At 48.6% G+C, this 20,667-nt stretch overlaps 1 protein-coding gene across 1 annotated transcript in view; it reads right to left on the bottom strand.

The window, feature by feature from the left end:
• The window catches only part of Atp6v0d1 (ATPase H+ transporting V0 subunit d1), a 40,826-nt gene that overhangs the window by 3,099 nt on the left and 17,060 nt on the right, over positions 1 to 20,667 (bottom strand). The window contains exons 2-4 of the mRNA XM_005076289.4: positions 10,706 to 10,877; positions 3,609 to 3,787; positions 2,229 to 2,308 (exon numbers count right to left, since the gene is read on the bottom strand). Of these exons, the coding sequence (XP_005076346.2) occupies positions 2,229 to 2,308; positions 3,609 to 3,787; positions 10,706 to 10,877 (431 nt within the window). The remainder of the gene's footprint in view (positions 1 to 2,228; positions 2,309 to 3,608; positions 3,788 to 10,705; positions 10,878 to 20,667) is intronic.

Below are 20,667 nucleotides of genomic sequence, written 5' to 3'. Positions count from 1 at the left end.
ACACACACACACACACACACACACACACACACACACACACACACAAAGAGGGAAGGAAGGAAGGAAGGAAGGAAGGAAGGCAGGAAGGCAGGAAGGAAGGAAGGAAGGAAGGAAGGAAGGAAGGAAGGAAGGAAGGAAGGAAGGAAGGAAGGCAGGCAGGAGGATAACAAAGCAGAACACAGAAGATACAGAGAAACAAAAGCCTGCTCCCACCAGGGCTTTGTGGTACTTCCCAGTCCCTCCAGGAGTCAGTCCTGTGTAGCCTTTCTTATGGGCAGCCAAGCTGGTTATGCTAGAATCTTAGGACCTACCCAAGTGGAGCCTTCAGTTCCTATCTGTAGGGGAAACCACTAGCCAGATTTTAGGTTCCATGCCCTGTTACCTAACCTGTTTGCTTAGCCTAGCTGTACTGATCCCCAGAGAAGTTGACCCTAGGATTAAGATCTATACTTTGCTCCAGAGCCTACAGCAGCAAAGAAACTGGCAAGATCCAGGTACCAAGGTCACCTCTCCAATCCCACCCTGTACCCTGGAGTCTGTCAGCCCTTGGTTCTGCATCAGCTGCCTAGTTTACCTGCCAGATAGCTGACGGATGGTCCATCTAATCTCCCATCTGGGGACACTGGGCTGGAACATTTATTGCCTGACAGGCAGGAGTCCTGGCATGGGGTCTATAGTGTTGGGTTGGTGTTTATGAGCTGGTTCCTGGGAAATCCTTGCCAATGACTCCAGCTAAAACCAGCCAAGCCCAGAGAGGGTGTGAGTAAGGCTGGGGGGATGGTCACACCCCTCATCCTGTCTAGGGCAGGGAATTTGTCAATGAGTCAGGTGAGTGGGTGGGACACTATAAGATTTTGTATGCATGTGCATGTATGTTTGCATGTACCCCTTACCTCTAATCTGCCTCCCACCCTGCAGTCACAGAGGGACTCTAAGAATACTCTGCTCTGTTAGAAGACTTTGGGCTCAGTTTTTACATTTTACTTATTTTGTGTGCATGTACCTGTGAAGGTCAGAAGACAATAGTTGGTATCAGTTCTCTCCTTCCACCATGTGGGTCCCAGGATAAACTCAGGTTGTCTACCTGGGAACTAAGCAGCTTCATTCCCAGAGCCACCTTCTCAGCTCAAACGTCAACCTTACCTATTTTGATTATTGTTGTAGTTTGTCACTAAGCAACCCTGAAACTTAATACATAGACTCAAACTCACAGAGGTCTGTCTGCCTCTGCCTCCCAAGTACTAGGATTGAAGGTGTACACCACTATGTTGGCTTACTTTTCTTGAGACAGACTCTTACTATGGAGACCTGGCTGACCTGGAACTCACAACATACATAAGCTAATCTTGAACTTAGTAAAAATTCTCCTGCTTGAGCTTTCTGAGCACTTGAAGGTATACATCACCACTCCCAGCTAAAGTTTAAACTTTTGATCTGGCAGTCAGGGCTCTGGGTGAGTTGGCTCAGTGCCTCCCTCTTCATTGGGATCTCCTCCCTATTATCCATGTAAAGCCTGCACTTTGACAGTAAACCCCTGGCCATCTGTCTTGGCCCATGCTCCTTACTTTCTTTTTGTATGTGCCATCCATCTGCCTACACTATTGTAACTTCTATCGTCTGCCACCAGATCCTTGCTGTATGTTGGCTCAGGCTCCACAGAAAGACCAAGAGATCTGATAGCTACCTCTTAATCTCTGACATGTCTACACAACCCAGGAATCCCAAGCCCACTCTTAAGGCTAGCCAGTCTGTGCCACAACCTAATGGGAAGCAAAAGGTGAGTAGAAGCTGAAGATAGTGAGGTACAAGGTATTGGTTTAGGGATTGGAAACCTGAAAGGGTCATAATTAACTGGCTGTGCCTGGTTGGATCTCTATTCCACATAACTAAGCATACAGTATTTCCTTTGCCTAAGTGCCTGTCCCAGCTGGCAAAAGCTCACATGGTGTAGATCTGATGGCTCTGGCTTGGGTGGTAGACCATGAACCTCCTGAACGCTACAGGAGCGTTACCTGATGTTACCTGAGCCTGCTACAGACATTAGAACGGATAACCTGTTTCATGCAACATCACAGGAACCTGAGAGTGAGAGGCTAGGCCCTCAGGACATGAGCCTGGTACACACGAATCCTAGCCAGCATCTCACATAAATCACCCCTTATGAGGCCCACAGATCCACCCACTGACAAGTCAACCCCCCTGCTCCCCATGCTTCTAAAGGGCACTACCTTGTACAGCGTATTGCGGATTATCTCGATGTTCATCTCATCAAGGTCCTGCTCTGAGATGCAATCCTGGAAAAAAGCAGCTGGAGAGGAAGACAACGATGTGAAGAATAGGTAAACAACCTAAATGAGAGGACTAACGTCACAAGACCCATTAGGCTAGGTATTAGGAACCCCAGTACAGCCTGGGATACTGCCTTGGAAGTAGTAGAAGCAATTCTCTGGGCCATGTGCACTGACCAGAGCTTTTCCTGCCTCCTTGCTCCTAAAATTGATTTATAAAGGAGGCGGCCAGCCATAACATGATCTAATCGCTGCTGGGGCAGACCCAAGTTTAGACCATGCCAAAGACAGGCTTGCATAAGAGGACATGAGATTCTCTTTCTCCAGGGGCAGTTAGGATTTGGGGGCTGAAATCCACTGCTCTGTATACCTATGAGGGTCTAGTACGCACACATAGGAAGCTAGCCTCCTCCTTTAGGGAAGAATGAGTTCAGTAGCTAGGCATGGACTAGGTAGTGATCTACTGCAGGACTAAGAGGAGAGGCCAGGGCAGGATCAAGAAACCTCACTCCCAAGAAGGGTCAGAAGACTTACCCGAGGTCTTTCCTTTAAAGATGAAGAAACTGCAGAAGCCACAAACAGCCCAGAACTAGCTCAGAGTTACTGGGAGGATCAAAGGCAAACTAGGTGAACAGATATGGCTGGTGGCTTTTCAGCCTAGAACCTTCTGATTCAACTCTGGTGGCTTCCTGGAACAGTTCCCCAGGGTTTAGGCTTTGGCTATAAGACTACTAACTAGTTATGATCTTCATGCCTTCCCTCCAGCATTCTAGCCAGACAGGAGCCAGCACTAGTGAGGTGGGCTTAACAGGAAGCTATCCTGATTTCCCTCCTGTCCTTGGCCTCTGACTTGAACTCTGCATGCTGCTGGACACTGTCTGACCCCTAGGACCTGCTCAGTGAAGTCAAATGAAGCTGTTAGCTTCTCTTTTCCACCTCATAAGGAGTGAGTCATTGCATCCCTGCTTAGGGTCATAGTCTGCCAGACCTTTCAGAACTCCAAGGGATGCAAGCCCCTCACTCTTCTCCATAAGTTCATCCAGCCCTCCTCTGAATTCTGAAAAACTAGACATTTCCAAAGTCAGATAGTCTAAGCCTGTCCTGTGGGTTGCCTGTCTGGCCTAGAAAAAGCAATGGGAAAGGAGAAATGGGATGGGAAATAATGAGAATGGGAAGTTGGAAGAAGGGCAAAGTCAGCAGCAGCAGTCACTCTCACTTTCTGCTTTGGGGTTGCCCCACCCCTTACAATCTACAAAACCCACACTGAGACTCTAATGCTAAGACCACTGTCCAGCTGCTGTTTCCACCACAGTGGCTCACCCAGGGGCGTGTCCACCAGAATGGCATTGTAGAGCTCTGCAGGTGTCTGTGCGATGTTCACGGCCTCCATCTGCTCAAAGCTGCCTAGTGGGTGGCACTTGGGCACAAGTTCAGCGATTGAACGCTGGTGCAATGTGCCTGTGATGAGCAGGATCACGTTGTCAATCATGTAGCTATAACTGTGAGAAGCAGACAACAACAGGGCAGACTATTAGGGTAGAAGGCCTAGCCCAATACCCTTGACCACACAAAGAATGAGTCAGTACCTCCTAAGCACAAGGACTGGCTCATGGATGCTATGATAGGCTCCCGAGGCACTGCCCACCCAGGTTCCTGCCACTACAACCACCACTACCTCCCTAACCCAGTAAGCATATGCAGGTGACGTACACAACGCATCCCATGGGTAGGTGTGGTCAGGAGTTTGACAGATAAAAGGACTTGGAAATGAAAGTGTGTTCTGGAAAAAGGGACAGTATACAAAATCCTGGAGGCACACACTGAGTGAAACTGAATTTAAGGAACTGAGTACTGTCAAGACGGGCAGAGTGTTCCAAATCCATCTCAAACACTAGGGCTGTAAGTGGGCTGACTACAGGATACCAACAGTATAGTTAGGGCTACTCTGGCTCCTCTGAGTTGGGGAGTGGGCAAAGGAGAAAGAGGGAAAGGGCTAAGGAATGGGCCCGGGAGAGGCTTCTGTAAGTAAGGCCAGAAAAGAGTTATAGAGGCCCCATTTAGCAGACTGAAGACAGAAAAAATGCATTCCTCCTGAGAGCCAGATGCCAGTTTAAGCCAACTACTCAGGAGGGCCTGAATAAGAAGCAGAGGCTGGTCTGACTCAAGTCAGTTCTAGGCTTGCCCTGCAAGAGGACGTCTCTGTCTGCCATGGGCAGCAGAGGGAGCTGTGGAGCTGGGGAGGGTGGGGCTGCCTAGTTAAGACTTGGCAAGGGACGACCAAGACAACTTGTCTCCAACTAAAAAACAAAGCCACAGAGGAACTGGGGCAGAGGGTTTTGTGTAATCACCTATGGGGAGGAGGGACCCCAGCTACAGTCAGGGTTCAGTAGTCCCAAGTATGACCCATCCTGTTATAAGTAATAAACTCAGGGTATAAAGGTACTGGATTAGGCCTCAGAAGAACATCCTTATAGGCCAGGCCGGGCTATGGAAGGGTGAGGACTAAGATGGAGGCTACTGTGAACTGGGCCCTGAGCACAGGCCTTGTTCTGTTTCTAGGTGGACTAGAGCTAGGCTCCATTCCTTGTGACAAATCTTAAGTACCTAGTGTTGAGACTGTTTAGGGAAGGCTTTGGTAGGAGGTGATACCCAGTACCAACAAAATAAAGGGGGGAAAAAAGGTGGTTGTCCAGAGCCCATACCTCAACTTAACGAGCTGGTTACTGGGGTATTCCTATAAGATCTTCAAAGAAGGTGCAGGAAAATGCCCCATCTTCTGTCACAGTCCAACCCATACTCCTTGTGCTTGCTGAACACTACCCCCAGCTACCACCTAGTTCAATGCCATTATAACCTCTGGTCTCCTGGGTCATTATAAGGGGCCCTCCTTCCATATCCAATCTGCCTGGGTCATTATGAGATACACACTGAGAAGAGATAGGGCTCCCCTTCTAAAACCAGCACATCTCTTGAACTTACATTATTCAAGTGCTTCTATGTGGCCTTACCACCATGGCAGATTAAAACCCAGAGTGGGCTATTGCCAGGCCCTATCTCAACATAAGGCAGAGGAGCTCTAGTCTTTTTATTTATTTATTTATCTATTTTTATTTTATGTGCATTAATGTTTGCCTGTATATATGTCTGTGTGAGGGTGCCAGATTTGCTGGAACTGGAGTTACAGACAGCTGTGAGCTGCCATGTGGTGCTGGGAATTGAACTCAGGACCTCTGGAAGAGCATCCAGTGCGCTTAACCACTGAGCCATCTCTCCAGCCCCCGAGGAGCTCTAGCCTTACAGCCACTGTCCACACACACACCTACCTATCACTAACACCTTATGTTCTAGTTCTAAACTCCCCACCTCTGTCTTCTCAGATGGACCCCATAACCCAGGGTCTTTTTTATCTGTTTAGGCTAGGGGCAAGGCTGGAATAAGAGCCCAAAGATGGTGTCTGAGCATCTCAGAAGAACCCTGTAGGCCCTGCCACCTGGCTTCAGAAGCCAGCTGTGGTTCACGCCTCAGCTCTAACGGTGTGTGGAGAGCTCTCCCCTCCTCGCTAGCTTCCCCAAGCCTCTCTTTGCTATAAGCTTTAGTTGAGCATACAGGAAAATGTTGACCCAAGCAAGGGTCACTCAAGTCATAGCACTCAGCCCCTTCTATCCCTCCTACTCAGGCCAGGTCAGCCTCTGTCCTGTGCCAGGCAGAGCCTTTCCCTGCCCCTGAGCCAACTGTAAGGCTGTTTCAGTGGAGGCCCCTGCTTTCCCTGCCTGCACAGTAAGGCTCAGAATCATCTTTCCTGGGAGATGGAAGACAGGACAGGCCTAGCAGAGATGATAAGATCCAGTCATACACTATCCTACCTTCAGCAAGCAGGGAACCTGCCTGTCTGCTTGGCGCTTCAGCAGTTGCCTCCCTGCCCCCAGAGAGCTGCTCTGCCATGTCTCCCTCATTTGGCCTCAAAAGAGAGAATGAAGTTCCAGCTGGTCAGCATCTCCCTCCAGAGGAAGACAGCTGGGGAATGGATGGCCCACTGCCCACCAGGCCAAAGAGGCCCTTTTGGGGTGGGGGGTAGGGCAGTCTACAATCTTCTGCCCTGAGGCCCTCCCTTGTTTGCCCTGTGCCTCCAAATAGACTAGGGTTGGGAGAAGTCTCAGGCTGGAGTGTAGGAAGCTACTTCCTTCAAAGAAGCCTTTAGAGTCCCCCTAGTCGACCCTGTATCTCCACTGTGCCCTTTGGTGCCACCTGCTGGAGCAACATGGCTTTTCAGCATTGGACAGGGATGCTGTGTGTAACCAGGTACTTCCACCAACTTGTCCACCTGCAGCCCCCACCAAGGGTACCCATTTGTTGCTAGTGACAGTATCTATACTCAGTTACATCTAGGTCCTGAAGAGCCCCACCCAGGATTGAAATGAACAGAAGTTTCTGCTATGGCCTCAGCACATCACCTCTTAAGCCTCAAGTACCGTTTTGCAACCAGAATGAATGAGATGTGGTCCACAGAAGAGTTAGCGGGCTTGAACCTTCTCCCCATTAAAATCCTGAGCCCTCCTCCAAGGCCCAGTTGGAGTATCCTGTCTGATTTGAGCCTCTGTGGCCTGGCCCTGAAGAGCCTCTCACAGTAGTGCTTTTCCCCAAGTCAGAAGAACAGGGTCAGTACTGGCTCTCTTTCCATGCTAGGGAAAGATAAGGAAACAGAACCCACTGAAGCCCTAGAGCCTCAGTCAGCAGAGACCCGTGGTCCACCCACACACAGCTTACTGGGAGCAGTCAAGATAAGAAGGCCTGGGAAAGCCTGATGACTGCTCTATGACCAAGAAGGGCCAAGGTGGGGGCAACATACCCTGAAGAGGATAGCATGCTTTGGTGGGCCTACTGTACACTTGAGGCCATTGTCCTGGGACAAAACTTCTTTCCAGGTGTTTACTTCAGCTGATGTCAATTCTCCAAAATGGTACAGGTTAACCACAGTTTCTGCCAGTGGGCATGTAGGCTACAGGCAGCTGTTATACACTGGACATGGCCCCTGTTAGAGGCTCACTCATTTAAAAACAAGGGCATTTAAGGTCCACCTGAAGATGTCCCAGAGACCAAACTTACTCTCCTAAAAACAACTTTCCCAACTTCTCTTCCAGAGTTGACTCTCCTATGGGAAAACATTGAACAGGCCAGATAAAAGTCTCCTCCAAGGCAAAAAACAAACAAAACCTTGAATACAAGCTCTATCCCAAGTCACACAGAAAGTTAATGGCTGGACCTGGCAAGAATGGCACACTAAACGTGTTAGCACTATAAAATTGAGCTGGGTCACCTTAAGACCATATGCTAACAGTCCAGTTCACTTTGATCTCTGCACTATGCCAGGCAACCACATCTATTGTCACCATCTGTTCTCTCAGCACCACTATCTCTGTATCCATGTAACTTCTTCCTGGCACTGGCTCTGGACTCAGTCAGAGTTCTTCAACCTAGATTCCCATCTCTAGTTTTTCCCTCAAACACCTTTCTCCTCAGCCAAGTAGCCATTCCTTGGGTTATGAGTCCCCACCCCACCCCCAGCATAGAGCCCAATGAAAAGCTTCACTCTTCCATTTCCAAAATTCTATTCACACTTGAGTGATCTGTAGGGCAATGGAAGAGAAAGAAACAGGGGTTAAGTTAGTTAGTCAGATATGAAAAGGAACTGCTGAGGGCTGGATCCTATCAGTGGCCACATTTAAGCCAAGAGTGACCATAGCCAGGGACTTGTGGAGTGACAGAACGTTTGGGAAATGACTGCAGACTTGAGTGATAAGGGAGGTGATGGAAGAGATGAGGACTATGAAAACAGGTGCCATGAGATTCGTTTTAAGGTGGTCAGGGACGCTGGAGATTCAGGTGTGGTGCTAGAAGAGGGACAGGAGAGGGAGGGTGGCAAACAGAAGAAAAGGAGAGTGGCTACTGGTGACCCAGGAAAGGGTTAGGGGGTTCTGAATGCTGCAGAGGGATCCTGGGAAACGGAGGGTGGAATGGACTTAGGGAGAGGGAGGCAGATGCAGTGTTGGAAGGTGTACTGGCTTCTGGTTACTTTGTAGAGGAGTAGGTGGGCCATCTGCCCAGAGATGAGGAGGCCGGAGACAGGAGAGGAATGATGTTTAGAGTGGGGAAGGGTCATCCTGCTCTTGATGGAGTTGCAGGATGCTGAGTAGGGACAGCAAAAAGTTGCTGGGCAGAAACAAGCTAAGGCTAGCTGAGTAGGTAGTAAGCATGTATGTCTATTAGTAGGAATGACATTCCCCACACCCCCACCAAATAGCTGGCTTTCCCAGTTTTGCTCCAAGCAGTGGAGGTGGAGGGAGGACAGCTCTAGGCTGGAGGCTCTGGGATCCCTCCAGAGCTGGGGGGCTGCCAGTCGGGTGGGACCATGAGTCGGGCAGCCAAGAGAGTTGCAAATGTTGGCAGAAGACAGTTCAAATGATAGGCCAGGGAATCTCAGCTAGGAGGTAGGGAAATGAAGACAGAAGAATAGGAAGGAAGGAAGCAAGGCCTGATGTCCTGTTGAATCTAGAACCCATGCCCTGCAAGAGACTGAAAGTGGGCCGGAAAGCCTGAGGGCTGTGGGTAGGGGGTGGTTGCCTGACCCAGCGATTTCAGGAGTGCAGTAGCCCCAGGAGGTGACATAGTAGTCATCAGTGAGAGGCGGCTGATGTGGAGAGCAGAGGAGCAGGCACAGGAAATGAAAGGGTCAAGGACAAGCAGCCACAGGCTCAGACTAGCCAACACATGACTGCTGAGCTATTCCTGAGTGGGGGTAGATGGGAAGGCTATAAGCCACAATCGCCCATGAATGGAAGAGGCGCGGAAGTGGTGGATTCAGACAGCTTGCCACAGGATAACACTTGGCACTTTAAGCACACTTGGTGCTTGGAGCCAACCTCCAGCAAAGAGCTGGCGGCTGCTCTGTCTCAGTCACACTCAGAGCCCTCTCCAGTTTCAGAGCCTGGCAGGCTGACACCAAAACAGGCCAGGGTAGATGCACAGGCAGGTGGGCAAGTTGGCAGCAACACGGATAACATCTACTCTGTGACCACTGGCATGGGGTCAAGCTTCTCCAGCCAACCTAGCTGGCAAGATCAGAACATTCACCAGGAAGCTGAAGGAGCCTTGTGCAAACAAGTTGAAGGTGAAGGCTAAGCTCTGGCAATAAATTCAGTTTCCTGGTATGTCCTCGGCTCTGGCCTTGGAGAAAGGGATACAGGCCAAGGCTAGGGGTTAAGTGACAGATGGTAGAGTGATGTGACACACACACACACACACACACACACACACACACACACACACACACACACACACACACACACAGTGGCAGCACATGATATACTCCATCTGCCCTGTTCCACTAGGTCCGAGTTGGCATACCCTGATGAGGAGAAAGATGGTTTGAGTATGAGTCCATCTAGGACTCCCCAGCAAAGAGGTACCTGGGGGAGGAGCTCTATAGCCAGGAAAAGGCTTTCTTTCCAGCTTAAAGGAGTTCTCAGCACCTTTCAGGCGTCCAAGCCTATTACCTTTACCTGAGGATGGAGCCCTCTGCCTAAATACCCCATTTGAGTATGTGGATTTCGTGCAACTGGCTGCTCTTGGCTGAGAAGGGGAGTCAGGCTGGGCAGTCAGCATATAACCCTGTCTCTGAAGAAACAAGTGGAGTAATGTGTCTGGTCCCAAGCAAGAGAGTAGGGAATGGGAAAAACAAGACATGCAGAAGAATATGGGGATACATTTCCTAACAACATAAACTACACAGCATACTCAGGGGCTGGCCAACGGTCATACTTCACCTCACCACTTGCACAAGGCAGCCACTGATCTAGAGCCACTCTTTATCTGCCAGGTCCTGGGTCATGACTTAGGTCATTCCTTCAGAGGCAGTCTCTACCTTTCAGGGTCCCAGGTACACAGGACTAGCCAAGTAGCTTCTTCTAGTCCTGAAGTCCAGGGTCTTCTCTGTTTAGCTTCTCTAAAAGCTTGGATAGGCAGAGCTCCACCCAAGGGTCCCAATGAGGAAGCCTAGTGCAACCATGGGTTACTATAAACATGGGAAACTACCCACTTTAGCTCCTGTGAAGAAGGGCAAGGAATTCAGCCTCCTCCAACTCAAACTCATTCCCAGTCTTTCTGACCTGTCAGAGCAGAAGGAAAACATGCCTCAGCCTAACTGGGGGCAGATGGATGATATGGTTCATCCCAGGCTCTTCAGAGTTCTGTCTACACCTGGATCTTTAACTCTAGCATAAGGGGAGTAGGAGGAAACCTAATAAGTGTTTGACGTGGGTGCTATAGAATAAGAGAGGCGCAATAGCCTCTGGCCTAGGCCATTCTGGTGTCAACTTCTGCAAGTATATAGCTACTCTGACCAGCACTATGGGTCCACTCACGTAATGAAGTCCAGGAAGCTGGCAAGCGGCTCATAGGCATGGTTTCTCATGTGGCGGAACTCGACTACCATCTTCTCCTTGAGCTTGTCATCGATGACTGACACTGTCAGAGGTGATGCTTCATTGGCCAGGAAGTTGCCATAATCTGTACTCTGAAGGTGCAGCTTCAAGTCTGAAATCCAAGGGTAGATGGAAAGAGCTAGGCTTTCTGAACCTTACCCAGTGCCCCAAGTTTTCATCCCTAACCAATTCTGGGCCTAGCTCCTCCCAAGAAATTGCATCCTGCTGCCACCCTGACTTCCATCTCCCCACTGGCTCAGAGCCAATTTACAAAGTAGTCAGGCTAAGGTCTAGATACTCCAGATCCTAGGAACAGAAGCTATTATGCTGAGCCCCAGAGTACAAACATAAATAGAGCAATTGTACACTAAGATGATGAGGTTGGGAAACCTCAACACAATGTGTCAATATAGTCTTTGAGACCCTGACTCAGAACAGAATATGACATTGGCTCTGCTCTCTAGGGCATTAGGATTTGAGGGGCAAAACATTCAGACATGAGGCACATTAGAAAAATGAAATACCTGAAGTTATTGGGAATAGAGGAGAGAAACAGCACAAAATATGGCAGAGAAGGCCATGCTGGGTTGGGCTACAGCAAAGGGTAGGGACTAGGAAGCATAAAGGAAACAACCAGGACACGGAGAGACTGAGAAGGGGCTTGAAGGGTAAACGTGTGGCCTGGGGATGGGCTTCCCTTAGCAGTGGCTGGAGGCAGATAGGCTAGCACTACGAGTTCTCTTGAACTTTCAGAGACACAGCTGATAGAATATGACTTGCCCCTGCCCCAATCTCTTCCTCCTCACACAGCAGCCAGTGATTACGTTATCTTTGCAGTGCTGAACTCGGGGCTTCATACGTACTAGGTAAGTATTATATCACTGAGGTATAGTCTTAGGTTTGTTATTTTATTTTACTCTTTCACATGTGTACTTATGTGTATATGGTTGTAGAGGTCAAAGGAAACCTTGGTATCATTTTTCAGGCTCTGTCTTTTGCTTTAGACAGTACGTTCCCTAGCCGGGACCCTGATAAAGTAGGCTACACTAGCTGGCCAGTGAGCTTATAGGGGTCTACCTGTCTTGTCTCCCTTCTCACCACAGAAACTATGTACCCTTGGCTGGCCTGGAACTAACTATGTAGACCTGACTGGTCTCAAACTCAGAGATCCTCCTGCTTCTGCCTCCTGAGTGCTGAGATTGAAGGTGTGTGCCACCACTGCCAAACACCATTGAGACATTCTTTTGTTCTGTTTTGGGGACAGGGTTTCTCTGTGAAACAATCCAGGCTATCCTGGAACTCACTTTGTAGACCAGCCAGGGCTACATGGTTAGACTCTGCCTCAAAACAAACAAATGAACAACAAAGAATGTCCACCTTGCAGTCAGCATGTAAAAAAGGAGATGGAAGAGCAAATGTGGCCGAGTGTGGAGAGAGGGTACAGGAGTGCTGGGATGGACACCTTCCACCTATATGCCCGGGCTGGTAACAAACAGAACTTAGTTTCTGTGCTTCTTAAGCACTAACAGAGTGGAACCTTAACCTCTAGAGGAGGATCCACTGCCTTCATCCCAACTCTTCCACTTACATCTACTTTTCTCCCATGGCTACCCTAAAGATGATAAAAAGAGAAGCAAAGCAGGTTAAGAGATGCCAGCTAGCTATCTTTTAGTGATGTTGCACATGTTCCAACGGAACTGAGATAGTAGCTCAGCTGGCAGAGGTCTTTCCTAGCACAGATGAAGTCCTGGGTTCAATCCCCAGCACTATACAAAATCAGGTATGATGGCACATGTCTATAATACCAACATTTGGGGGCAGAAGAAGGAAGATCAGTTGTTCAAGGCCAGCCTAGGCTGAGACCCTGTCATGAAAAAGAAAAAAAAATAGAAATAAGCAGGCGGAGGGGGATGGCAATAGTGACAATGAAAGGCATAATGACACTTATGTCTTAGAACATTTGTCTCGTCGTTTCTTACAGTGCACAGCCATGCTGCTTCATAAGCCTGCCAGCTTTCTGAAATTCTCTGAGAAACGTAGCTTTTCCTTTTCTTCTATCTCACATAAGTATATCTTCCTTAACACTTAGGTTTTCACCCTTCTAATGCCCCATTTACCACCATGGAACAGTACGCTACCACATGGCTGGCTGACCTCTACACTGGTTTAACTCAAATGAACATGGCTGTTTTTCCTTTTCTAGTCTCCTCCTCTGTGCAGTTACTGAGATTTACAACTTGATTGCTCTAAGGTTTTTTTCGACACTTTAATAAAATTGACCTCTTAAACTTTGGCTCAAACAGTGGTGGTGCACACCTTTAGTCCTAGCCCTCAGGAGGCAGAGGCAGGCAGATCTCTGTGAGTTCAAGGCCAGTCTGGTCTACTAAGCAAGTTCCAAGAAAGCCAGGGCTTTTACACAGAGAAACATTGTCTTGAAAAACAACAACAATAATAAATAAACTTCAGCTTTGCTTGACTTTCCAAAAAAAGGTTATTAATGCCTCTGAAATGGTTTTCATGGGTATGAAACAAATGGTTAAAAATATAAGCAATCCCATCTTATAAGTACTGAGATGAAGTGAACTTGCTCATGCCCTGATTTATAGATTTGTATCTACCAATAAACATATTGCTACTGGGGGTTGGGGTTCTGGTCCAGGGCCACCAAGTGCCCAAACTTCTACTAAGAGAAGCTCCAGAGCTGACAGCAGCTAGGTTGGTATTCTGGTTCAGACCATCAGCTAGGCCAAACTGTCCATTTATCCATGCAGCCACTATAGCCAACCTAAAGTAAGCCAAGACTTTTTCTTCAGCTCACAGCCTGGGTCTAGAGATCAAGACAGAGGCACAGAGGTCCCAGGGCAAAACTCAATCCTCTTACTGGAGTGCCCCTTTGTTAGTGGTTCCACTGGTTCCTAGGGTAGCAAGCCTAGCCTCAAATCATAGTCAATCTTCCATATCCCACAAGCCAAAGCATTAAGGATCCAGGCCTCTGAATTTCTGCTCTTCTGCACATGGGCATATGCTCTGGGAGGATTCCCTAGGCAAGTTGACACCTCCCACTGGGGATCCTAATAAGTTTTCCGGTAGCATGAAACTTCCTCTGTCCCAGACTGCCTTGCATCACATGGCTTCTCTCTGGGAAGGCTAGCTCAGCAACTTCCCCGCTGCCAAACACTTTCTTCTCTTAAACAACCAGTGGCTCTCCATCAAAGACCTGGTACTCACATGAGTTTTCAACTCATAAGACCTGGAAACACACAGGCTATGCAGTGGTCTCACTCCTATGCCAGGAGCAATCTTTGAGCTGGACTTTCCAGCCATGCCCATTTCATAGGCTTATCAATAAAAAGTTTCATGGAGCCAGAACCTTGTCTACAGTCTCACAGTCAGAGTATAGAGAGGCTAGGACGTTATGCAGGCCCAAGAGATGCTGCTGGTCCCCACCTCAGGCCTCTTTTGTTCTCCTCTGAGCCTCCTTGACCACATTCTTCTATATTCCTTGTGTAGGGCAGGCCTTTCAGGTATGGAACCAGCTGCCCAAATAGCCTTTAGACCCAGAAGAGTTGTCCAGTGGCAAAGAAACTGGCTTGCAGGCAACCTGGACACTCACTGTCCACCTGTCAATAGCAGGCACAGTCCTATACTATCATGACGCAGTGACACATCCCTCCAGTGTCACTTTTGACACCAACCATTAATTACTACAGAAGATAGAAATGTATGCTTGTGACTGAGCAGGATAAACTGGGGTTCTCTCCTTTCATTAGCCCTACCCCTGGGACTTCACAGAGGCTGTAGAACAAACACCACTGATCCTCCATTGCTGCATTCTGCTGACGCTGCATCTGGGGAAGCCATGGCTCTGAGCACTGCTGGAATGCTGGCGGCTGGTTGGTTTCTGCTAGAGTTTGTCAGATCAGAGCAAACCCAGGAGACTACTGAGAATCCTGCCCGAGGCTGGAAGAGTCTGCCTTACCAGGAAACTCATTTTTAAAAGCCCCCAGAGACAATGTCAATGGGCTGTTCCAGACCACTCTCTCTGGCTAAGACCCACATTTCCCTGTGACCCAGGGAGAAGGACAGCCTGCCAGCCAAGAAGGCAACTTGGAGGGAAGCAGGCAGGCTGATCCCTCAGCTCGCCCACGAGGGGACCACACAGGGCTTCTAAACCAGCTCTGACCCTGCTGGAGAAACCTGGCGCCTAGACATAGTGGCTGGCAGCTCCAAGCCCTTCAGACAGGCCTGGCCAGGGCTAGGACAAGCTGGGTTAGGACACTCTCTCCTCAGCTTCCTGCTCTCTGAAGGCTGTGGAGGAAGGGATGTGACTGTGGATAGGATTCAAGTACAGGAGGGCCTGGAACTTATATGCTTTGTGGGAGACCCAGCCACAAGTCCCTAGCCCAGCCCCTTAAGGGCACCCGAGGACAACAGGGGCTCAGCAGTCTAATAGCAACATCACTGATAGCCCTTAAGAGGGCACACATGCCTCATCTGAGGTATGAGCTGTATTCTAGAGACTCTGAGGACAACTCTGGTCGACCCACAAGCCCAGCTGTCTTCCCTAAATCCTATCAGTGGCCCAGCAGCAGTAGAATCTGGCCAGTTTGGAATCTCTCACAGTAACAGAATTCCTCAGAGGCTGATTCTCAAGCTCAGAAAGATGCTATTGCTATCAGGAAGTTCTTGCTTTAGTGTGACCTAAACCCTAACTCAGGAGAAGCAGACTAATTCAGTTTCTCTATGTTCCTGGTCTCCACTAAGAAGCCTGGGCTTGCTCCTCTGTACCCCACCCCCAGGATCACTCCAGACCTCCTATGCTTCCTAAGTTCTTACCTCATATGTTCTGGCAACTATCCTCCACTAGCGCCATCTCCAAGTGTCATGCAGGCTTCCTGCTCTACTCCTCAGCTCTCAGTTCCCAAGTCCATTCTACACACCAACCCCAGAGTGAAGTCATCCATCTCCAATATGTGACTGTCACCTTTACTCAAGAGAGCCCTGAAGCTTCAGCTCTGTTTTCCCAACAGCCCTAGTTCTCATGCCTTCAGCTTTACACTCCTTTTGCGCTGGACTCTCTGATTTAACAGTGCGACTATTCTGACAACAGTCCCTTCCTATTATCTAAGCTCCCAGCAAATGCTCTAGGGAAGTCCATAGGCAGCCTTATTAAGAAGCCCTTGAAGTAGAGGAAACAGAGCTGTATCCTCAAGTCCAGCCAGGAAGACTGAAGAAGGAAAATACACCACAAGTCTAGAAACTAACAGCCTCTGCCCTCCCTTCCACAGCGCAGCTTCTGTCATCTTGAGACTGTGTGTCAAAGCCCACTGTCCCAGCTCCAGCAGAGCTCTTTGGAGGTACGAGAGAGGACCACAGACCAATACCCACCTGGCATGACTATTTAGCTTATAAGCCTGTACCAGCTTCAGGCTAGCCTCAGCTTCCACCTGTCCTGAAAACCCACTTACTTTTCCCTAATCCCCAGTCTCCTCTGGTCATGACCTTTCAGTAGGAAGACTCTAGTCTCTGTTGACACTACTGACCTTACTGACTGACCCCAAGCTTCTAAATAGTACAGTGGCATCCTCCTGTGCCCTCTGCCCCAACCAACCTGACTAGTGCTTTCTGCTCTGTACCATAAAGCATTGGCTTGGCAATGACTCAACCAGGCTGTGTTAGTTGGAACTAAGCAGCCTCTTCCTGAAAGCATTCCCTAAGCCTGTCAACCCTGAAGAGGATCTTTCAGGTCATTCAGTTGGCTTCCAGGACCTAGGCAGGCAGGAAAACAGGGCCATGGCCTATGCCAAAGAGTTTGACCCACATGCCCTAAGGGGCCAACACACTAAAACAGGGTGGCTCAATTCTACATTTATCCATGGCCTCATGGTCCACAGAGGGGTCCTACTGGCCAGCTGGCCAAAGTGAAGTGTAAGAGGACAGTATGTACCCAGACTTCACTTCTGCTTTTCCAGAGGTTACTCAACGACGCTCTCCTGGGGAGCTCAGGAGTTTTCAGGAATTGTATGAAACCAGATGCTAGAACATGTTTCATAAAGCCTAATGTGCCAACCCTGCAAAGATGGCTAAGCCATGGGTCTGTTCTACTTTGAAGAACAAGAATCCCCTTCCAATGTTATTATTTCCAAAGGTTCAAAATGAGAAAACACAGGATGGATAGATATGAACAGCTGGCCAGTCTGGTGATGAAATAGTTTGTGCCACCCTGACACTTCTGGGTGAATATGCTGTGCCAAAACCTCCTCTCTAGGCTCAGGGGAGTTTCTCAGGCTCATGTCAGCTCTAAAGCAGATGTGTACACTGGCTGGCTGGATCTACAGTCACAGTGCCACATCTGGAATACAAGCGTGGGAGTCTCTGCATAGGAACCATTAACCCTGGGTTTACTTAAGGCCTCAGCACAGACTGAGTATCCTCTTCACTTCAGCTTTTGAGCCTCCACTATGGTCTATCAAAGGCACTTTGAAAACTCCCAGGTTAATGCCAACTGGTCACTTCTGTGTTCTAACTCTTCCTATCAAATGCCAGCTTTCTCCCTCCCCACATATTACCTGCTCTTCCTTACCACTCCTAGAGTGTCAAGGCCCCTTATCCTGGCCAGGGAAAGCATACCCTTTCTTCAACAGCTGGTTTATGTTATAGTTCCAGTTCTTTCTACAGACCCACTTTGCCAAACCATTGGTATCAAAACATCACTCCATGGGCAGAGAAGAGGAAATATTGTGTGTGTATGTGTGCATATGTTTAAATAGGAGTCTCTGTGTAACTCAGGATGGCCTCAAACTTAAAATCCTCCCATCTCTGTCTCTAAGTGCTAGAATTATAGGCATGTACCTACTACCATGCCTGGCTCAAGACGAGAGAAAAATTTGAGCTTTGGAGCCATAAAAATGTGGGTTCAAATCTTGTCCTGCAACTTGGCCCTGAGCACTTTATAGTACATCTCTATATAGTACAGGCTTCTGGCTGACTGCCCAGCACTTTCACTGGGTGTCCAACCCTATCCCTGGGGCACCTGTACAGACATTAAATTAAAAGCAATGGTATAAAGAGACATCAACACAGTATTTACGGACCATTTTTTCCTAGCAGACAGGACTCCACACAAAGCTTCCTAACAAACATTCTCAGCCCAATAGACTCCACTCCAGCTGCAGCTCAAGCTGCCCTATCCAGCCCCACCAAAAATTTGGTGGTCTTCCTTTCCATGGTCTGTCTATAGCATCTTTCCATGAGCTCTAGCATGCCCTCCATGTTTTTGCTGATGGGAATCCCTATACCCTGTAAGTACGCAAATGCACCAGTACAACTTTATTATCTACTAGAGATGGAAGAATAGGGCTGGCTCAAGATTTAGGATGCCTATACCAAAGTCCATGCATTACTTCCCTACCAACAAAATCATACAGAGCTCTAAGCAGCCCAGAAATCTAGACAGAGGTTATGATCCTAACTCTGCCCCATACTACACCCTGGGATGCTCTGAGCTACAGCCCCAGAGTCTTTGGAACAGATAGGGTTAGAGCAGCCACACGCAGTCCCTGCTCCATGGGAAGCTCTGGAACCTGGAGTCTACCACTGGCACAGCCGTACAATTACTGGGTTTCAGGTGGTGTGAGGCAGGGCTTCTGCAGGGAAAGGACATGGACCTGAATTTTATTTCATGCTGGAGACTTTTACAATAACAGCGGGGGGGGGGGGGCCGGGGGACTAACTCATGGAGGTTGTCCATCTGATCCTGGTGCCACTACCCACCAAACTCAAACATTGGTGGGAAGATCACTCCCCATGTCCAAGAGTCATCAGGATGACTGCCCCAGGTAGCCACCACACTCCCAGCTCTGGGACAGGTGGCAGGTGGCAGCAGAGTCACATTTAATTACCCACATGATCTTAGGAACATCCCGTCCCTGCAGCTAGGACAATGAAAGCATCTCTCATAACCCATGAGGAAGTCAACTCATCCATGAGGAAGGGTGGCAGTAAGGCAATGGCTTCATGTGCCAAAGGGAGGGGCAGAACTAGTTACTGCTGCACCCAGGGCAAGTTCCAAGAAGCTCTCCTCTACCTGAGTGGTAATCCAACTGGACAGTCTACACCAGGCTATTCCCTCCTTGGTCCTAAAGCTTCAAAGGAATGGTATAACCAAAAAGACACAAGGCTTCCAGGGTAGCTTCCTTGTGTTCCCCAACCACAACCTAGCCTGACAAATGAGGGACCGTACCCTGGGAGTTGGGGGGGTCACACCTCTTCTGCTGCTACCATGCACTTTGGCCTTATACAAACTTTCTTCCCTAGATTTGCTATCACAGTTGTAGAATCTGCAAACTAGAGTAATTTGGGCCTGTAAGGAAAACTGGTTTGCATTTCCCAAAGATGTGAATCTGTCTGGGTGTGAGTAAGAGAGGGAAAGTGGTCTCACTTGGCTAGGTGCCAGGTAGTCAAATGAAGGTCTTCAATAGCAATGAGCTGAGCTCAAATGCTGGCTCACATCCATGTCTAGGTCCTGGGTTTGCTGGACCATAGCACCTGAGTTCCTGACGCTGAGCTCCTGTTCCCACATACAGACCTCTGGAAGCAGGACATGAAGGAAAGCTAAAGCTTGCTCAGATGGAAAAGTGTAGTTCTAGAGGTTCTGATCTCTGTGAGACTATACAAAGATCCTGGTAGGAGAGCTTGCCAACTTCATGATGCTCAGAGATAGTCCAAAGGAGAGACATAAGAAAGATTTATTCTGCTTTGGCCTCAACCTTATGGACAGGCTCAAAGGAGCAAGCCTCATTCATATATATGAAGACACGTTGCCTTCAGTATGAAGCTCTATTCCCTAGAGTTCAAGGAAACTAACTGCACAGAGCAGCCCAGGCCAAACACACCATACATATGTCTTGCAGAGCCAAGACACTTGGACCAAGCAAGAAGGTGGCAACATCCAGCAGTAACCATCCAGGCTGGTCCTGCTCAGTACCCTTCACTCACCCTGACTTTAGGTTACCCCCAGTAACCCCACTCAAGAACACAATAGACATGTGGAGGCAGTAATAAAAAGCTAGACTGGATGTGATCAGCACTGTGGTCCTGGACTGTCCCCTGACAGGGCAGTGGTTCCATGTTTGGGAAGCTTTATAGTTTAAAAGGTAGATCCAATAGTTCAGCAGTTAAAAATGCTTGTTGCTGTTGCAGAAAATCAGAGTTCAGCTTCCAGCATGCACATCAGGTGGTTCATAACTGCCTGTAACTCCAGCTGCTGGGGGTCCTGACTCCTTTGACTCTTTAGGTACCTGGACACACATGCACAGACACCCCTACTCCTCCCTCCCTCTCCCTCTTCCTCTCTCTCTCTCTCTCTCCCAAATAAAAAAAATAAATATTTTAAATGAAACAAAAGCTAGATCCAAATGATGGGAGCTACTGCAGGATGTGGGAAGCATGCAGTCTTGGCAAGGAGTGAAAGGTGCTCAAAGATTCTCTGTTCCCCTAGACCTGGCCATGTGCAATGTAGTTTGAAACAGTAGGTGGAGAAAATGAATGAGCTGCCACATGTGACCTAGAAGCCTCAGGGTCCTGTGCAGTCAATCATGGGCTGCATCTCACCTAAATTCCTCAACTCCCAACTTATTAACTCTAATCTAGATTCCTTGTGGCAAGGCCTTAGGGATTGGCAAGGGCCCCAGAAGCAGGGATTCTTTCTACTAACTACTGAGTCAGAGGCTAGATATACACAGGTGTAGCCCAGGGATCCTTCAATAAATAAATTAAATAGTGAATGAAGGAAAAAAGTGAGAATCTAAAGTGATTAGACACAAAGAGCCAGAACAGATGTTAGGAGACCATGTGTAAGTCCTTGGGTTTTATCTGGAACCTAATTCCCAGATAAAACAAGA

The sequence above is a fragment of the Mesocricetus auratus genome, unplaced genomic scaffold, assembly GCF_017639785.1.
Source record: "Mesocricetus auratus isolate SY011 unplaced genomic scaffold, BCM_Maur_2.0 Super-Scaffold_100062, whole genome shotgun sequence".
Classification (NCBI taxonomy): Eukaryota; Metazoa; Chordata; class Mammalia; order Rodentia; family Cricetidae; genus Mesocricetus; species Mesocricetus auratus.
The sequence above is the reverse complement of the archived record's forward strand: the minus strand, read 5'-3'. Positions and strand labels throughout refer to the sequence as shown.